The sequence below is a fragment of the Ptychodera flava genome (genome assembly GCF_041260155.1).
Source record: "Ptychodera flava strain L36383 chromosome 3 unlocalized genomic scaffold, AS_Pfla_20210202 Scaffold_26__1_contigs__length_13983176_pilon, whole genome shotgun sequence".
Taxonomy (NCBI): domain Eukaryota; kingdom Metazoa; phylum Hemichordata; class Enteropneusta; family Ptychoderidae; genus Ptychodera; species Ptychodera flava.
Window position 1 is genome coordinate 1,968,509 of NW_027248280.1, and position 17,704 is coordinate 1,986,212.

Consider the following 17,704-nt stretch of genomic DNA (forward strand, 5'->3'; position numbering starts at 1 on the left):
AATATGCGCACCAACTATAATTCACTTTTTGCAGAAGTTGCTTCATAACGTGTACCAAAATTATACAACTCTTCGGTGCACAAAAACTCAATGACAAAAGCTTGTATTTAAACGAAGTATGCCTAATGTAAACTCATCTTTTCATTTGGTGAGATTAGAATTACCATCGCATAGGTGAAATCGTCGTTAACTTTGTGTTACAAGGGGTTTAGATTATTTAATGCTAACTCCCAATACCATCCTCGACAATATAACATTCGACTGTATAAATAATTTATAATATTTTATAATGTTTTATAATATTTTATAATATTTCATTGTCAACCACGTTAAACCAAGTTTGTTCTTATAACTGTCAGCGAACATATTGGATGCATTTACTGTTCATTTTTGAATCGTAAATTAAAGCAATACAACCTGATGGTCCTTATGGAGGATGGTTTGTCTTTCATGTCACAGCAGGGGCGTCGCACTTTTTCAAAGTAGGTCTCCATATTTTTTACGCACACCTCGACAACCCCACTCGCCTCGAATGACCCCACTCGCTTCGAATGATACAGTTGAATGACCTGGGGTCAGACCATCAGTCAGGTGGAAATCGTGATTAAATGCAGTTGATACTAATTTAACCTTAGTACTACGCAAACAACAGTACAGAGGCACAAGTCAAAGATAAGATTATGAAAAAGCTATAGATTTGGTATTTCATTCACCGATTGTGATAAATGAAAATAGTTGACACGCCGCTTTGGATACGGTCACCCTGTAAAATATGTGGTGATGTACAGATAACAAGCGTCAAAACGATAACTAAAAGAATATCTTGTATTGACAGGAATTCCATCACCAGTATTGTATGAATGCTTGTCGTCATTGCCACATAAACCACGGAAATGTCACGAACAATTGAAATGAAGGGAAGCCGTTGCAATTTGTCAGAAATCTATGGCAAAGCAAAAGAAGTGATTGGACGGAATTCAATTTTGTTTCAGCTGTAAGATATAAAATGTGCTAGCTGAATTCGACATCAGATTCAAGCGTCATCGATTAATGAAAGCAATATTGTTGTGTATGTGTCTCTCAAACTGAGAGAGACTGTGTCTCAGTCTTCAAAAGTCATTCCCAGCAAATACCAGCCAAAATAATAAAATTACCTCCGATAACCCCTAAAATAATGGTTTGTTCCCACAAATCGGCTGTGCTGAAGCCACGCCCCTTACTCCACTGTGACATTATCTATAAAAAATAACAACTCCAAAAGAACGGCGTCGACACACATGTAGATGATCGGACATTAAATCTTAGACAAGGTACGTGAGTCCTGTGCCACATTTCTCTCTTCCAAAGTTCAGCCTTCTATTTCTCTATTATTAGTTCTCAACGATACTGCGATTCTTAAAAAGTTGTGCCGAGGAAGAATGGAAATAAGTGCTTGAATCGCCCGAGCTGTGCTTTGCTAACGGCAATTTATTAGCATGTTTCAAAATTAATAATTATATTTTTGACCGTTTTATGAGTTAGGATGCGACGCTTTTCGATCGAGGTAAATGTTGAAAACGCACATAGATGAGAGTCACATATAAAGGTCGAAAAGAACAACACTTTCGTTTTGCTTGTGCAGGGTCTCCAGGGCAGTCAGTTTTAGACACGTACAGCGTTCACATGCCTATCGCCGATACGCTTCATCTAATGCGTTTCAACTAAGGGTCATGGGATATCGTACAATCAGATGAAAACTCAGAGTACAATTCGTTGTCTTCCTCTACATACCCTGGAGGGCCGCACTTAAACACGACTACGACGTTTTCTTGTAAGCAATAGAACCTCACGTTCCCGACAGTATTCAAAGTATAGCTTTTTTACAACATGCCACAACAAACAAGTATAGAAGTAAAAGATGGCAAATGTCACAAAATTTAGATTTCCTGGACTTGGCTGTATTTGTCTGTCTGTCTGTCTGTCTGTCTGTCTCTCGTATTTCATCGTTTTTATCGCATGGCATATCATTGCATAGCATGATAAATCCATTTACATATTCTAACCGGACTTCATATGAGAACTTATGATAGTTGTATCAAAAAATATATGATCAAGTTTGTTGACACGCCCGTATTCAAATTCATGGCGCATTAAATCCACTCGTAAATTGCATCGAGTTGTACAAAGAAAAATAGCTAGGTACCTCAACAACTACTAGCGAATTGTAAAACCTAAATAATAACAATGGGATTACGATCAAAGTAACCAAGGAATTCCTAGCCAACGCTTTGGAACAAGAGCTTTAAACCTTTTTCTCAAACCTTTCTCAAGAAACTTTGATTAGCAATAAAATATATGAACAGGCACCATGAAAAAAGTTCCAATCATTGACAAATAATTCCCGTTAAGCGTTTAGTTGATACTTTTATATGTTGACCTGGAGCTGTCACCGATGAAAATACGTCAAAAATATCAGTGTGCTTTTATGTAAAATATCATTTTAAAAGTGATGTTTTAACAAAAGAATTCACGTTAAATAAAGTGTTATCGAAAAAAAAGATTGAAAATAAGACAAAATAATTTTAAAAGATTTATTTTGTTATTTGAAAAGAAAAAATCAAACCCCAGCATTGGAAACAAAGATCGTTTGTTTTATGATTTAATTTCTATTAAAAAGCTGGAACATTTCATTTGAAACATTTTTTTAAGAAACAAAAAATAAAATCATAATTGAAATGAAAAAATAAATATTGTGAAATCATATTTTGAACAATTCCGATTGTTTCTTCATGAAGATAAACGCTTCGATAATGTTATGCAGACAGAAGTTTTTTGTCCTCACCTAGAATTCAAATTATTAATTTTTGATAAAATATACATGTAACGTTTGTAGACAAAATGCGAATGGTTATTCCACTATGTTATCCGGACAACTATGTATGGAAAAGCAGTGAAGGCGTCCTGGAGAAAAAACGCGAACGTCGAGGGAAACTTGTGGTGTGTGAGGACGCCATAAATTTCTTACGTTCCATCGACGGTCCAATCTGTCCTGTTTCTGTCACTGGTCCCGCTAGATGTGGGAAATCGTACATAGCAAGCCAGCTTATCGAACCCAGACCGCAAGATTGCGTCTTCAAAACATCAAATAAACAAAAACCAGAGACAATGGGTTAGTAAACGCTTATATTTCCGGACTGAATATAACTATGTGGAAACGTGAAGAGCAAATGGACGCCCGTACGTATGTACGCGTGTATATACTGAGTGTATGCGTTTTGTATGTATGTATGTATGTATGTATGTATGTATGTATGGATGGATGGAGTATGTATGTATGTATGTATTATGTATGTATGTATGTATGATGTATGTATGTATGTATGTATGTATGTATGTATGTATGTATGTATGTATGTATGTATGTATGTATGTATGTATGTATGTATGGATGGATGGATGGATGTATGTATGTATGTATGTATGTATGTATGGATGGATGGATGGATGGATGGATGGATGGATGGATGGATGGATGGATGGATGTTCAGTAAAGTAAGGGAAATGATTCCGTTATTTCAATTATTGATGACGATCACCACTTGGTTTCAGGAATATGGATTAGCACTGAGGTATCTAAGAAGACGAAAAACCAGACAGAGATGTCTGTTGTAACAATGGACACTGAAGGACTCGGTGCTTACAATGCGTACAACGATAATGATATGCAATTGTTTTTATTGGTAACATTGCTATCATCTGTATTAGTGTATAACACCAACGGAACTGTTACTGCTGAAGATATGAAACAACTGAGGTTAGTTTTGTCTTTCGAGGCTATTATACTCATTTTAATGAATCAACTATTTTATAGTCATGCCAGGGCACGTTTTTTCCTAAAACGGCTCAGCATTAAGGTGTTACATTACCGGTGTACTTTTCACAAAATTTCACTCAGCTTGTATTTTGGTCACTCCATGGATTCCGTGAGTAAAGTTCTTGTCGCTAATAAGTTCAGAATTTCCCCTATACCCCCATTTAAATGACTAAAATCTGACAGAAAAACTTGTTTCACAGCATTGAGGCGCGTTATATGTGGCTAAAACAAGGAAGAAAATTATGCACACATTTGACTTCAATGTTGTTTTTTTTGGCATGATGCCAAATCTTAGGAAAGAGTGAGGCGGTAACTGACGCCAGTATTGTAATTGTAATGAAGACTAACTAAACCCAGCTTTCAAAGTTGGACGAGGAATTAAAATCACATAAGAAGCCAGTTTAAACATGCACTGAAGCGATTGAGGATGGCCGCTTTAAGAACAGGCAGACTCTGTTTTGAAAAGAAAGTAGATGCTAACAACTGGTTCTGATAATTATCGTATTTGAAAGAATTTTGGCTAACAATCTCGCGCAAATGTTTCAGTACTTCCAATACTTCCTGTGAAGGGAGAGCTTGGAGTCGAAGGCAATGATTGTGTTATACCATTACCATGTTTCATGAATTTCCATAGAAGTGAATTCTACTACCTTACCGCTGAGCTGCTGCAACAAACATACTTTGTTGTCATACACAGTATACACGATTCGTCTTTTAGTGTATTCTTGCTTTCCCATGAGCTTGATATATCCACATTAATCTCCAAATTGATAATGGCTGGCGTACATGTCTACTGATTTCAGTTGGGTAAGCACTATTAGTGACATGATCCACGGGGAAAAGGATGGAAAGACATCGAAATGTCGGGAGGAAGACTTTATCAGATTTTTCCCGAACTTCATGTGGCTTTTCCGTGATGTCACAAAGTCATTCACATTGGAGAGAGGTGGTAAAGAGAAAGAGGTAGCACTTAAAGACTACATCCTAGAGGAGGTGAGTGATAAACACCAAAACAATCAAGCAAATATTTCTTATCAAATTAACTGAAAAATATTCCGTGTTTTGCACAATATTTATAACATTGCCCTTTTCTCATCCAAATACAAAAGATCATAAAAGAATCTGAATCGTCAGTGGTCTCTTTTGTGGAATGTGAATCATTCTTACGCTGCAGAATTGTTCAATCAATAAGTGATTGGAATATGCAGCAGATTTAAATATTCATAGTAACAGACTGAGTAAAAGTACAGAGAACAGATACACAGTCAGACAAGCTGTATTTGAAACATGAACACGGACAACGGACACAGCTACAGACGGGAAAGTCATCATTTTCTTTTAAGGTAAAGTTGCCTAGGGGACAGATGTTTTGAATCTCAACTTTTCCTATTCTTTTTCTGATCTACCAATATTTGGGGTTCATTTTGAAGCCTTTTGAGTAAGAAAACAATTCACTATCTGCGTCTTTTGAAAGTAAAAATATGTATTTACCCCCATAGATTTAACACTGGGATGGTGGCAATTTGGAATTTCAAATATCGGTAAATCCTTGGTAATCTGTTTTTTAGTACCAAAATTTGAAAAGTGACCAACGAATTTTATTCTCGATTTTGAAAGAGAATGGTTGAAAGATTCCTTGAGGAAAGTTTAAGCAAAAGTTTAAGTCTTTCACTTTCGAGGCGCATGTACACTGCATTAACTTAAAATATTATATCGCCTTTCATGAAGGTACTGAAATTAGAGGACGAGACGCCCGGGTCCACCAAAGAGTGCGATAGATATCGCAGAGCAGTTTTAAAGTCCTTTCCCGTTTTCGACGCCGCAAAACTTCCAATACCTGCAAGCGATACTGAGGTCCTGGCAAATATGGACAAGGGGGCTTATCGCAATCGCTTAAATCCTACATTTTTGTCCGAAGTCGATGATCTTGTTGGACGTTGTGATAAACTTATGAAACCCAAGAAAGCTTGGCCCTACGATGGTAACATAAACGGTCCACGTGAGTACCCTTTTCTTATGTTCAATATGACTGAAGTAAATAGATCCAGTGTGTTTGTTATCTTTTTATCTACAATTGTTCTTGATAGAAGTGCCAGGGGGACATTCAACCTTCTCTTCACAGTCAACATTCCCATTCGTGTTTTGACGTTGCGCTTAATTCATGCACTGTCACGGCACACAGCAAGGAACTAACACGACAATTGAGAGAAGAATACACCCACCACATATACCATGCCTAATCAAAAGTGACATCAATCATAACTATACTTCGTACCAGTCACGTATAGTCTGTCTGAAATTTCACTGAAACTTTGTCTTTACACAACCGTAAGCACATTAGACGATATTACGGAAAGAGCCCGAACTAATTAGTGCCACCAAAGCTTGTATTCACTTCGAGCACTTAACAACTTCAACTATACACATATTCTGTACTTTTTTTAATTATAATTCCTAAATATTGTGCGTCTACATAAATAAAAATAGACATAAAAATATAAATTTCAAATAGAATGCCCTTCTAAATACACGTCTGTCTTCGAAATCTCACGTTTTTATATTCATATTTATTCGACATTCAACATTGTGTCATTGTAGAATTATCGATTAGAATTAATTTTTCAAAGCATTGATTTTTATAAAAGATAGCGATAGTTTTTCTACTTATAGAGAAATAAAATGTACGTGAATTTGAAATAATAAATGTGAGAGTATGAGAGTCATTCCAAAATGTCACGGTTGCCTCAAATACTCTTAGCTGAAATTACGACATTGTCATTATTTGAATTTGTCGCCTTCAGAATTCGCCGAATTACTCGAACAGTACGTCGCGGCATTTTCGTCCTCTGGTGGTGCGTTGCAGATTAACAAAGTCAGTGACAAAGCAATGGAGACCCTGTTGGGTGAAGTGCAAAAGAAAGCCTTAGATAATTACAAAAGCAACACGGCAACATTCGCTGGGTCAGCACTTCCCTGTGACACACAAGAAGTCATCAATGCCCACAGAAAGTATCGTTTGAAGGCGATGGGTATATTTGAGCAGAATTCGGAATACATTAATGATGCCAAGCGACTACACTCCTACAGAAAGTCACTTAAGGTATGGATCATGAAGAAGCAAAAAAAAAAGTTACGTTCATGAGCAGTTAGTAAGAGTTTCCCTCATGAAATGCCTTGTGCAGTATCAAAAAAGAATTCCAAAGGATTTACAAGGTGTTATAACTAGTCATCAGGTCATAAACAATATTGTTTGAAAAACTATGATGACAGACCTAGTCAACGTTTTATGTACTTTATGTGTTAAATGGCACAATTTTTGCTCCGACAGGTTAGTGTTTATAATATCATAAGCGTTGACTGCACAATAAAAGCCCGCTATAATTCATATGATGACGCAATCCTCTCTCTCTCTCTCTCTCTCTCTCTCTCTCTCTCTCTCTCTCTCTCTCTCTCTCTCTCTCTCTCTCTCTCTCTCTCTCTCTCTCTCTCAGGACTCCATGGCTACGTTTGGCAAGGATGACAGCAGTAAATGCTCCGGGGGATATCTTAACGTGATACTGCAGTCAAACAAGAAGAAATCGGAAGCATTTTGCAGAACGCTAGTTGAAAACTTGGTGGAAAAGGAATTGCGTCCCTTACTAGAAGCAGACAGCAGTAAGAACGAAATTAATTTGAAAGTCAACGAGTTGGAGAAACTGTACAGGGCAAAGGCCAGAGGGCCATGTAAATGGAATATTTACAAAGCTGATTTCGCAAGGGTACGTGAATTAATAATTATGCAATGCTGCATGGACACCCCGACAATGGCAATGTAGACATACACTTATCACTTGCTTCACTTTAGTGTTAGTGGTTCGCGCTACCTCCTAAGAACAATTTTATAGTAATTTTAATATATGTTCCTGAGCAAATACCTTCTTTGACAAATGTTCTGCAAATACATACAATGGTATCTTTGTAAATGTCCAGACGTGGTGTGTCTTGATACTAATAAATTAACATAACTTACTAAAGGAATTCATACTTTACTAGTTTCGGTCTTTTTTTTAAATATGCGCTCTCACATTCTGTAATTACATAACGGATATGCCTCGAATAATAGAGTAAAATAGATAATGTTTTATTATTTTGGCAGAAAGTAAATACAGTTTTGTCGACTTTCAAGGACATAAAGAAGGAGGAAGAGGAAGAATTAAAGGTAAAAAACCACCATATTTTGGGTAACGATAATTCGATTCCTTTGCGTCAAATAAAGTATCATCCTAATAGGATGGGAGAGAAAGGAAACATTACAAAAGAAACGTGACAAAAATAAGATACCCAGATCATTTTTTGACGACTCGTTAATATAGGAGACGTCCCGTATTCAGCCGTGCCTCGTAAACACACACATTAATCTTTTACAGGAAAAGGAAAAAGAAAGAGAAGAAATACGAACAGTGAATTTAAAGGAAGAGGAAACTTTGGTAGGTGTTACATAATTATGTAGAGATTTTATAACGATTATTGACGCTTTGGTCAGTTCACGCAGATCTACAACATATTTCTTTACCTTTTCTTTAGATCTTTTCTCACATTCTCATGTTCTATCCTAGAATTGCTGCATTTGTTACTGTAGGAATGATAGGTGATGCCATGCAGTGTCATGCAGATATTTGACGGCTCAATATAAGAGAGAGAGAGAGAGAGAGAGAGAGAGAGAGAGAGAGAGAGAGAGAGAGAGAGAGAGAGAGAGAGAGAGAGAGAGAGAGAGAGAGAGAGAGAGAGAGAGAGAGAGAGAGAGAGAAATCCGCACATGTTCCGATTCATACCATTGAAACGTAATGCACTGCACCATACACGGATTGATTCTTGCATGTTATCGGAATCGACTTTTTAAATTTCTTCCACTGATGTTAGTCGAATGATCATGCCTTCAAAATCTCTTTTTCTATATACTTTCTGTTAAAATTGTTAGTGTAGCACCCTACTAAGCTAACATAGGCCTTTTGTCAATACACTTACCATTAGCTTTCCTGGTATCTTCTCTGAAAACACAGCGGAAGAATCTGGAAGAAGATGTCACCAAACAAGAGAAGCAAGTAGTAGATGACTGCAAGGAAACATGTGAGGCCATCCTGACCCAGATAAATCAGCTTCGCAAGACGCACGATACTCTCGTTAAGGAACTAGAAGGCATTAGGAACAAGCTTGACGAAGGGACCAAGAGAGTGTTAGAAGAATTAAATAGGCAAAAGAACACAGAAAGCTGAATTTAGCTGACAATGCATCGCTTCTTGCCGAAATGAAAGTAGTGTGAAAAGGATTTGAAAAATATGTCAAATTAATGCAGAGCAGAGAACATATTACATTAGGGCAGGTAGTATAAACGCCATTTTGGTTGTATCAAGGTAAACGTTCTGAAAGTCGGTTTCCATCGTTACATGTGTGATATTATATACAAAATATTATTTTCAATCTGACTATAGCAACTCTATGATAATTCATTCGGTTTATGTTCATGTGTCATTTCTCTACTTAGTTAATTACTTGAAAAAGCAAAGATTTATAATGGCCTAGATAATTAATGGACCGACAGAAGAAGATAATTCTACTAAATTACAAATACATAAAAACTTCTCCAGCTCTCTCTCTATCAATAAATTTGAAATATGAATTGTACAAAAGTTTAAAACAATGTTTTGCTCGTACAGTGTTGTTTCAACTCTTTCTGAGGAAACTGCCTAATAGAATACGTGCATCACAGGAGTTTTAGATTTGAAACCTTACATATTGAATTACTGGTTCTTTATTCATAAATAATGACCCTTATATAAATAATGAACATTATATAAAAGTTACTTCTTCGTACGTATCAATATATTACACTAAGTTTTACAAATATTTGAATTAAATGGTTTGATACGAGTTTATCTTATCCCATTTTTTGTCCCCATTTTGTATTTCGCCAGTTTTCTTGCGACCTACCAACGAATGTATTTTGTGAATAAATATAAAAATGAAGAAATTGTGTAATCATCAACACACATAGTACAGTCCTTTCTGTGTATGGAGATATAATTCTTAATGATGCAAAGATTTTCATCTACCGTAAGATATCAGAGTATTTTTTCAGCTTTGAGAATCATGATCATTCAAGGTATTTCTTTGCGGCATTACGTGTTAAATAGCCATTCCATTTTGACTTAAATTTTACCTTTATTTATTTTTAATGGAATGTATTGAATAAAAGCACCAGAGAGAGAGAGAGAGAGAGAGAGAGAGAGAGAGAGAGAGAGAGAGAGAGAGAGAGAGAGAGAGAGAGAGAGAGAGAGTACGGACAATGACGAGAAGTCTACTATGACTGTTGAACACAAAAGGGCTCTAAACAAATGCACCAAAATAACTTTCGGGTAAAATTTTAATGCAACCCACACAGTAGACTGATCTTCTTGAGTGAAAATCGCAGGATCGACCTAGTTTGGCTTGCCATTCATTTTGATACTTTAATAGAATAGACCCGTCTTTCTTATATTCAACAAGATAAACTCTTACAGTACCCTCCAAGAGAGGCATTTATGAATTTGACCGTGTGAATTAGTCACCGTCCTAGCAACACATGTTGAACACTGATCCGAAACTGGCCAGATAACCATAAACGACATAAATTTATACAATTTTATTGTCATCTTCACCTATAGATCTGCCTTCCTTTTGACCGTCAAAGATACATTATTCATATTGACTTCCTTATCTTACCGCGAGGGAAAGTATAGTTTGGCATGTTGTTTTTTGTGAACTCCCAGCTATACTACCGAAGTATTGCAACTTTAGCAAGCCTTTGTAGCACATCATTCTGCTGAATCGAAAATGGCTGTAGGACGTCCAATATATATGCTCATTGCCGCCAGCGTGGTGTCACCAGTAACCATCCCATTGAATTATGATATATCGCCGATAGAAATGATCTAACATCAACATTTAAACTCCCAAACGTGAAGTGACACTTTGTGCTTTTTAAAAGCGTTCTGCTTTATGAGATGAAGAAGTCCGTTATGAACAAATTAAAAGTAAGAGTCAACATCTATTCCAATCCCTAGAAGACTCCACTGTAATTATAGAAGGGTAGGAAGTTTGCCTGCAAATGAGATGTAAATACTGTATGGAGTATTCATAAATTACGACCATGTACGGACCAAGGGATGGTTGTAGACGCAATACACTGTGCACGAATCCCGGGTCCATACACGACCATACTACCGTATGTCCAAAGTTCTATTGTTTACATAGCTTTAAATTGTAATCCTTGAGTGCCGAACCATTTCAGTAAACACTGAATAGCTGGCGATGAACTCATGCGACGAACACAAGGGAAATTGCTAGTAAACAATTTACGTGAGAGAAAAATAGAAGGTAAGGGTTCATACACAGATAGTATTATTCCAACATGGTGACCTGGGCTATGTATAGTGAACGCCATTCTGCATTTCCCGTGTTCACATTCCGACAAAATATTTCAAAGTATGATACGCAGAGCGTGTTGAAAATTGGTACGACATGTTGAGCACAATATAAACAGCATCGAAAATGTTCTGAAATGTATTTAAAGTCCTCTGGAATGCGAACCAAATGGCTATAAATATTTGTTTACAAGTCATGGGTATGTGACCTCCTGTGAACTCTGCTCTACGAAAGGACACGATGGGTGGGATTTTAAATGCACCTGGATACCAGCCACCCTTTTCTCTCAACTTAGCACAGTTGGCGCCAAGTGACCTTCGGGTGCGACCTGAAAGGTCCTTTCTCATAAGTTGCAGACTATTAATATGAAAATTAGTTTTACCAATCAGGCGTCACCGGATGTGTGGTTATGCACAGTAGTTCTATTGCCGGAAGCTTCTTCTGTAACATAGCATAAAAAACCTACTCAATAAGTTGACAAGTCGGCCATAACTTGCTTCATCTAGGATGCCACTTCTTCACATCAACAAAGTTTGTTTTAATGCGCCGGTAATGAAGAGTAACGAACACTATTACATTGTATCATGACGATTTGTAATTTCTATACATTTATCAGAAATAAGTCCATGATAAACCACAAGTGAAGAACATGCTAAGTAGACCGTACATATTGACCCCATGACGTTTAAGTTATGGTCGTCTTTCCGAGAGCCACTGCACCGGTTGAATACAGGGGAAGTCAACAAGGGGAGGTTGCATAATGACAGTAGTTTCATGAACTGCCATTTATGAAAACTGTAGTAGTTGCAGGCAAGCTTCTGTTTCCTGAGCTTGATATGAAACCATCTGTTCCTAATTGCCTTCCATGAAGGAGTCCTATTGCTGTCATGTTCTCAATGTTACATCGACCTTCAATTATCACACCTGAAAACAGTTGCCTAGGTCGATTCTCAAACAAACACCAAAGCTGACGACACGCCCTTTATCCACATGTGGATGTCACGTCGATATCTTCCGCAATAATCAGCAGCGTTTGATGGAGGGCACTGCTCGAACAAACAGATGTGTTTATCATGTATCCAAAATGAGGAGCACGACTGAAGATCAGCATTCCATTTTCCCTTCTTTATTTTTTCAGTGAATGTCTGAAGTAAAAATGCATGAGTGTGTGTGAAAGAGAGAGAGCGACGGAGAGAGGACACCGACATGCAAGGACGGACGAGAATCTACTATAACTGTTGACAAAGGCTTTCCAGCAAAGACACCAAAATAGCTGTCGGAAAACTAATTTTTAATCAGATGTTGTTGTATTTTGGCTTCTGACGCGAGAGCTGTGAGCGGGCACTTACAAGAGTTGGATGAAAAGTTTTCAGCCTAACTATGAAGACCTACTGGAATGAGTTTCTATGCAATTTATTTATCAACATGATCCCCCTAGAGGTCCACATACTTTTGCCAGAGGTGCTGCGGTGCTTGGATCCCTGCTTTGTAGATGGTTTCATTTTGGTCGTCAAAAAGTCCTGAACGGCGGATATGACGTTATCATCATCGTCGAAATGCTTTCCAGCTAACAGTTTCTTCATGTTGGGGAAGAGATGAAAGTAGGAGGGTGCTAGATCAGGAGAGCACGGTGGAACGAGTTTGAAGCCACAGTCACGCACTGTTACCATGGCAATGGCTGACATGTGGGTGGAGCATTGTCCTGATAGAACAATACACCTTTTCTCAACTTTTCTCGTCGTATTTTTTGATAGCTTTCCGTAACTGTCTTGTATCAGAAGTCAAACACGAAGCAAACTGAAAATGAAACTAGTCAGTTAGTCATCTGAAAAGTTGAAATAAATGCAAACCAGGCTTCATTGATCTTGCATCGCTCCTTCACAGTTAGGCTCATTACGTCTCATCAAATCCTCGTACATGTAGCCCTTTAAAAGGAAAGAAATAATTAATAAACATAGAAACAGCCTGACGCCTAGCGTGTTAATCTTGTGAATTTCAGATAGTGTCGTATTAGGGTAAACATAATTATCCAGTCGGTGTATCAGATTTATATAAAATAAACGATTGGACATTATCATACAAGCGAAAATTTATCTTGCAGCTTGCACACAGGCTCTTACAGTGACGCTTTGTAGTTGTAACATTTCTAAAGCATAGTATTGTAAAAATAACACTCTATTCTGAATTTTAATCGAATAAATACGGCTAGTTTTCAATCGAACCCACAACATACGGCATCAGTCGCCTAGCGGAGAATCCACAGAGAGAACCGCTCAGCTAAATCTCCACTCCCAAAAAAGAGTGGTTAACAGTACAATAAATTACCCACAATTCTCTTTGATTTGTATCCATGAAGGTTACTTTTCTAAACACTTTTTCAGTTCTGCATGTAAGCACAAATGTTCAGCATCAGAATAATTGTTAAATAATATCCAGTAAAAGTACGTATAGAAATTTCAGCAAAAGTTTCAAAATAACCATTAAACAACCATGGAAGTCATGTTCTGTAGGTACTACAAATGCCATACTTTTTAGGCAGCAAGTTATGACGAACTGAAGGGTCATTCTCTGAGAAAACTTTGAATGCAAATTTCTTTTGTCATTTCCATTGGAAAAATCAATATCCTTTTGTTTCAAGAAACAGGTGCAACTGGTCTCCCTACTTTCCATCACATTATTCTGTATGGCTGAAGACACAATCAGAGGAAAATTTTACAAAAATGCTATCTCCTCTCTCAATCTTGCATAATTTTCCAAATCATTTAAAATGAGAATTGAGAAGAATGGTGTTCTTAAAAGTACGTTTTCAGAATTGTTACAACTAGTCTACGAATTTGTCTACACATGGGAGACCTGGTAGACTTCTCTGGGAGTCTCTGAGGATACAAATCGCAATGAATTATGGGAAATTTACTGTACTGTGTGGTTCAATAGCCGGCTAAGTTGTTACATTTTTCTGACTGAGACCGCTCCACACGTTGTAGAGTTCGTGAAGCAGTCACGCACGCATGCTCACTAACCCGCGTATCAACCACTTCTTTCTTTCAACTTTGCACAGTTTGCGCCAATTGACCTTCCTGTGTGACCTCAATGGCCCCCTTTTATAGGTGCTGACTATATTAATATGTAAATTAGTTATACGATTTAGACGTCATGGGATGTATGGTTCTGTCGTAAATCACCGGAAGATTCCTGCATAGCATAAACAATGCTACTCGATAAATTGATAAATATGCCAAGGAGTTTTTTTGAAAAGAACTTGTTGGTATATTTATTTATAAATGTGTTTCCCGAGAAGCACCAATACAGCTGTTATTGTTTATATAACGTATTCCTTAGTAATGTAAACTCAATTTTCGTGTATGAGATTACATTACTACTCCATAATAGAGGAAATTTTCGTTCATTTTCGTAAAGAAAGGCTTTAAATTATTTAATTCTCACCTGAATAAAATCTTTATATACCTTCGATTGTACACTCTTATCATTTCTCATTCTTAATAATGTTGAAACGTAATTAGTTCTTTCTTACAACTATGCATGCATTAATTGGTCATTTCTGAGTACGACTCCCCATAATCTTTACGCAATCCTCAACAACACCACTCGCTGCTATATTGGTAATAATGACTTAATTTGTTGGCGTTTTTTCTCTTCAATCATTGTAAGGTGACATAGAAAAAATGGCATAAATTACCTCATTAGGCCTATATTAATTTTATTTTAGCGACAGTAGATTTTGGAGGAGCAAAACGTACAACGTCAAGTCTTTCATAGATTTTGTTTGAATCTGATTTGCAGTCACAATTATACTATTCAGTTTCTTGAGCAAAGTTGACAAAATACAATGTTTTTTCTAGGCGTACCAGTGAATGCTCACGTGTGCAAACACGTCGGCTAATGTCATAGCGATGTCTGTCTGTCTGTCCGTGTGTGTGTGTGTGTGTTAGTGTGTGTCTGTGTCTGTCTGTCTGTCTGTTTACACGATAACTCAAAAACGCCTGAACGGATTCAAGTCAGATTTGGTAAACAGGTACCATATGCTACTTGCAAGAACTGATTAGATTTTGGTTAGTGTGGCTTGCATATTAATGAAGTTATGCAATATCGTTTTTTCCGTACAATGGTTTCCCTATGGAGACGGTAATGACAGTGAAGACATATATCAAGAAATACTGCACAAAATTTCATGAAACTTTTCACAGATGACAATCTCGGAACATAATAATGGTACTGTGAGTGTCATGTCAATTATCTTCTCATTTGCATATTTAATGAATTTTTGTTATTAGTGAGATAACTCTGAAATTCCTCCACCAAACTTGATGATACTTGCAACAAATATTAATCTAATATATGTCTAATTATACTTAGAAGCATTGGGCAGTGTCAAGTTAATAAATAGCTCATTTGCATATTTTATGAAGTTTTGTAATTAGTCATATAACTCCGGTATAACTTCACCAAACGTGATGAAATCTGCTGCAGATACTGATCCGACTGATATCTTACTGTAGTGTAAGCATTTAGTAGTGTGAAATTAATTAAGGGTTCATTTGCATATTTAATGAACTTTGTAATTAGGTATATAACTCTGAAATTACGGCACCCAAGTCAGTGAAATCTGGTACAGATATTGTTTTGATAAATATCTAATTGTACTGAGAAGCATTTGGCAGTGTCAAGTTAACAGATAGGTCATTTGCATATTTTATGAAGTTTTGTAATTAGTAATATAACTCCAAAATAACTGCACCAAATGTGATGAAATCTGCTGCAGATACTGATCCGACAGATATCTAATGGTGGTGTAGAGCATTTAGTTGTGTGAAGTTAATTAAGGGTTCATTTGCATATTTAATTAACTTTGTAATTAGTGATATTACTCCAAAATTACAGCGTTAAATTTGATGAAACTTGCAACAGATGTTGATCTGATAAATATCCAATTGTACTGAGAAGCATTGAGCAGTGTCAAGTTAATAATTAGCTCATTTGCATATTTCATGAAGTGTTTGCATTTGTCATATAATACCAAAATACCTGCACCAAATGTGATGAAATCTGCTAAATATACTGATCCGACAGATATTTGACTGTGTTGTAAAGTATTTGGTAGTGTGAAATTAATTAAGGGTTCACTTGCATATTTAATAAACTTTGTAATTAGGTATATAACTCTGAAATTACGGCACCAAATTTTGTGAAACGTGCTACAGAAATTGATTTGATAAATATTTAATTGTGCTATGAATCATTGAACAGTGTCAAGTTAATTTAGGGTTTATTTGCATATTTAATGAACTTTCTAATTAATGACATTACTCTAAAATTACAGCATTAAATTAAATAAAACATGCTACAAATGTTGATCTGATGGATATCTAATTGTCCCATGAAGCATTGAGCAGTGTCAAGTTAATTAACAGCTCATTTGCATATTAAATAAAGTTTTGTAATTAGTGATTAAACTCTGAGAGTACTGTGCGATGTTGAAAAAACCTGCTACATATAGTGATAACATATATCTTATTGTTCTGTGAAGTGTACTACTATTAATGAACCTGTTGTAAAACACGTGAGCATATTCAGTTCATATCTGGTCTCTTTTTGTGTGTATTTCTCTTGCGGTATGAGACACGTCTCGATAGAATTATATGTTAAACAATGCCGATTGTTTCTCAATGGAGACACGCTTCTCTAATTTTATGCAGACAGAAGCTTTCTGTCCACATCTAAAATTTAAATTATTGCTATTGATAAACATGTACAGGAAATTTTTGTAGACACAATGCGAATGGTAATTTCACTGTATTATCCGGACAACTATGTATTGAAAAGCAGTGGAGGCGTCCTGGAGAAAGAACGCGAATGTCGAGGGAAACTTGTGGTTTGTTAAGACGCCATAGAATTCTTGCATTCCATCGAGGGTCCAATCTGTCCAATTGCTGTCACTGGTCCCGCTATATGTCAAAAATCATACATAGCAAATCAGTTTATCGAACCAAGGCCACACGATTGTGTCTTCAAAACATCACATACAAAAAAACCAGAGACCATAGGTCTGTCTGTCTGTCTGTCTGTCTGTCTGTCTGTCTGTCTGTCTGTCTGTCTGTCTGTCTGTCTGTCTGTCTGACTGTATGTATGTATGTATGTATGTATGTATGTATGTATGTATGTATGTATGTATGTATGTATGTATGTATGTATGTATGTATGTATGTATGTATGTATGTATGTATGTATGTATGTATGTATGTATGTATGTATGTATGTATGTATGTATGTATGTATGTATGTATGTATGTATGTATGTATGTATGTATGTTTGTATGTGTGTGTGTGTGTGTGTGTGTGTGTGTGTATGTGTGTATGTATGTATGTATGTATGTATGTATGTATGTATGTATG

General features: G+C 36.5%; 1 protein-coding gene across 3 annotated transcripts in view; it reads left to right on the top strand.

Moving 5' to 3' along the window:
- Positions 1 to 1,232: 1,232 nt before the first annotated feature.
- The window catches only part of LOC139125685 (guanylate-binding protein 2-like), a 56,289-nt gene continuing 39,817 nt past the window's right edge, over positions 1,233 to 17,704 (top strand). Inside the window, exons 1-10 of one of the 3 annotated variants that reach the window (XM_070691788.1) lie at positions 1,233 to 1,310; positions 2,873 to 3,148; positions 3,589 to 3,793; positions 4,657 to 4,846; positions 5,582 to 5,852; positions 6,655 to 6,953; positions 7,345 to 7,611; positions 7,989 to 8,051; positions 8,260 to 8,319; positions 8,864 to 9,873. In XM_070691788.1, coding sequence (XP_070547889.1) covers positions 2,878 to 3,148; positions 3,589 to 3,793; positions 4,657 to 4,846; positions 5,582 to 5,852; positions 6,655 to 6,953; positions 7,345 to 7,611; positions 7,989 to 8,051; positions 8,260 to 8,319; positions 8,864 to 8,884 — 1,647 coding nt within the window. In that variant the 5' untranslated portion in view covers positions 1,233 to 1,310; positions 2,873 to 2,877 and the 3' untranslated portion in view covers positions 8,885 to 9,873. Of the gene's footprint in view, positions 1,311 to 2,872; positions 3,149 to 3,588; positions 3,794 to 4,656; positions 4,847 to 5,581; positions 5,853 to 6,654; positions 6,954 to 7,344; positions 7,612 to 7,988; positions 8,052 to 8,259; positions 8,320 to 8,863; positions 9,874 to 17,704 lie in introns of those variants that run through there. The other 2 variants (XM_070691787.1, XM_070691786.1) reach the window with 2 other exon arrangements.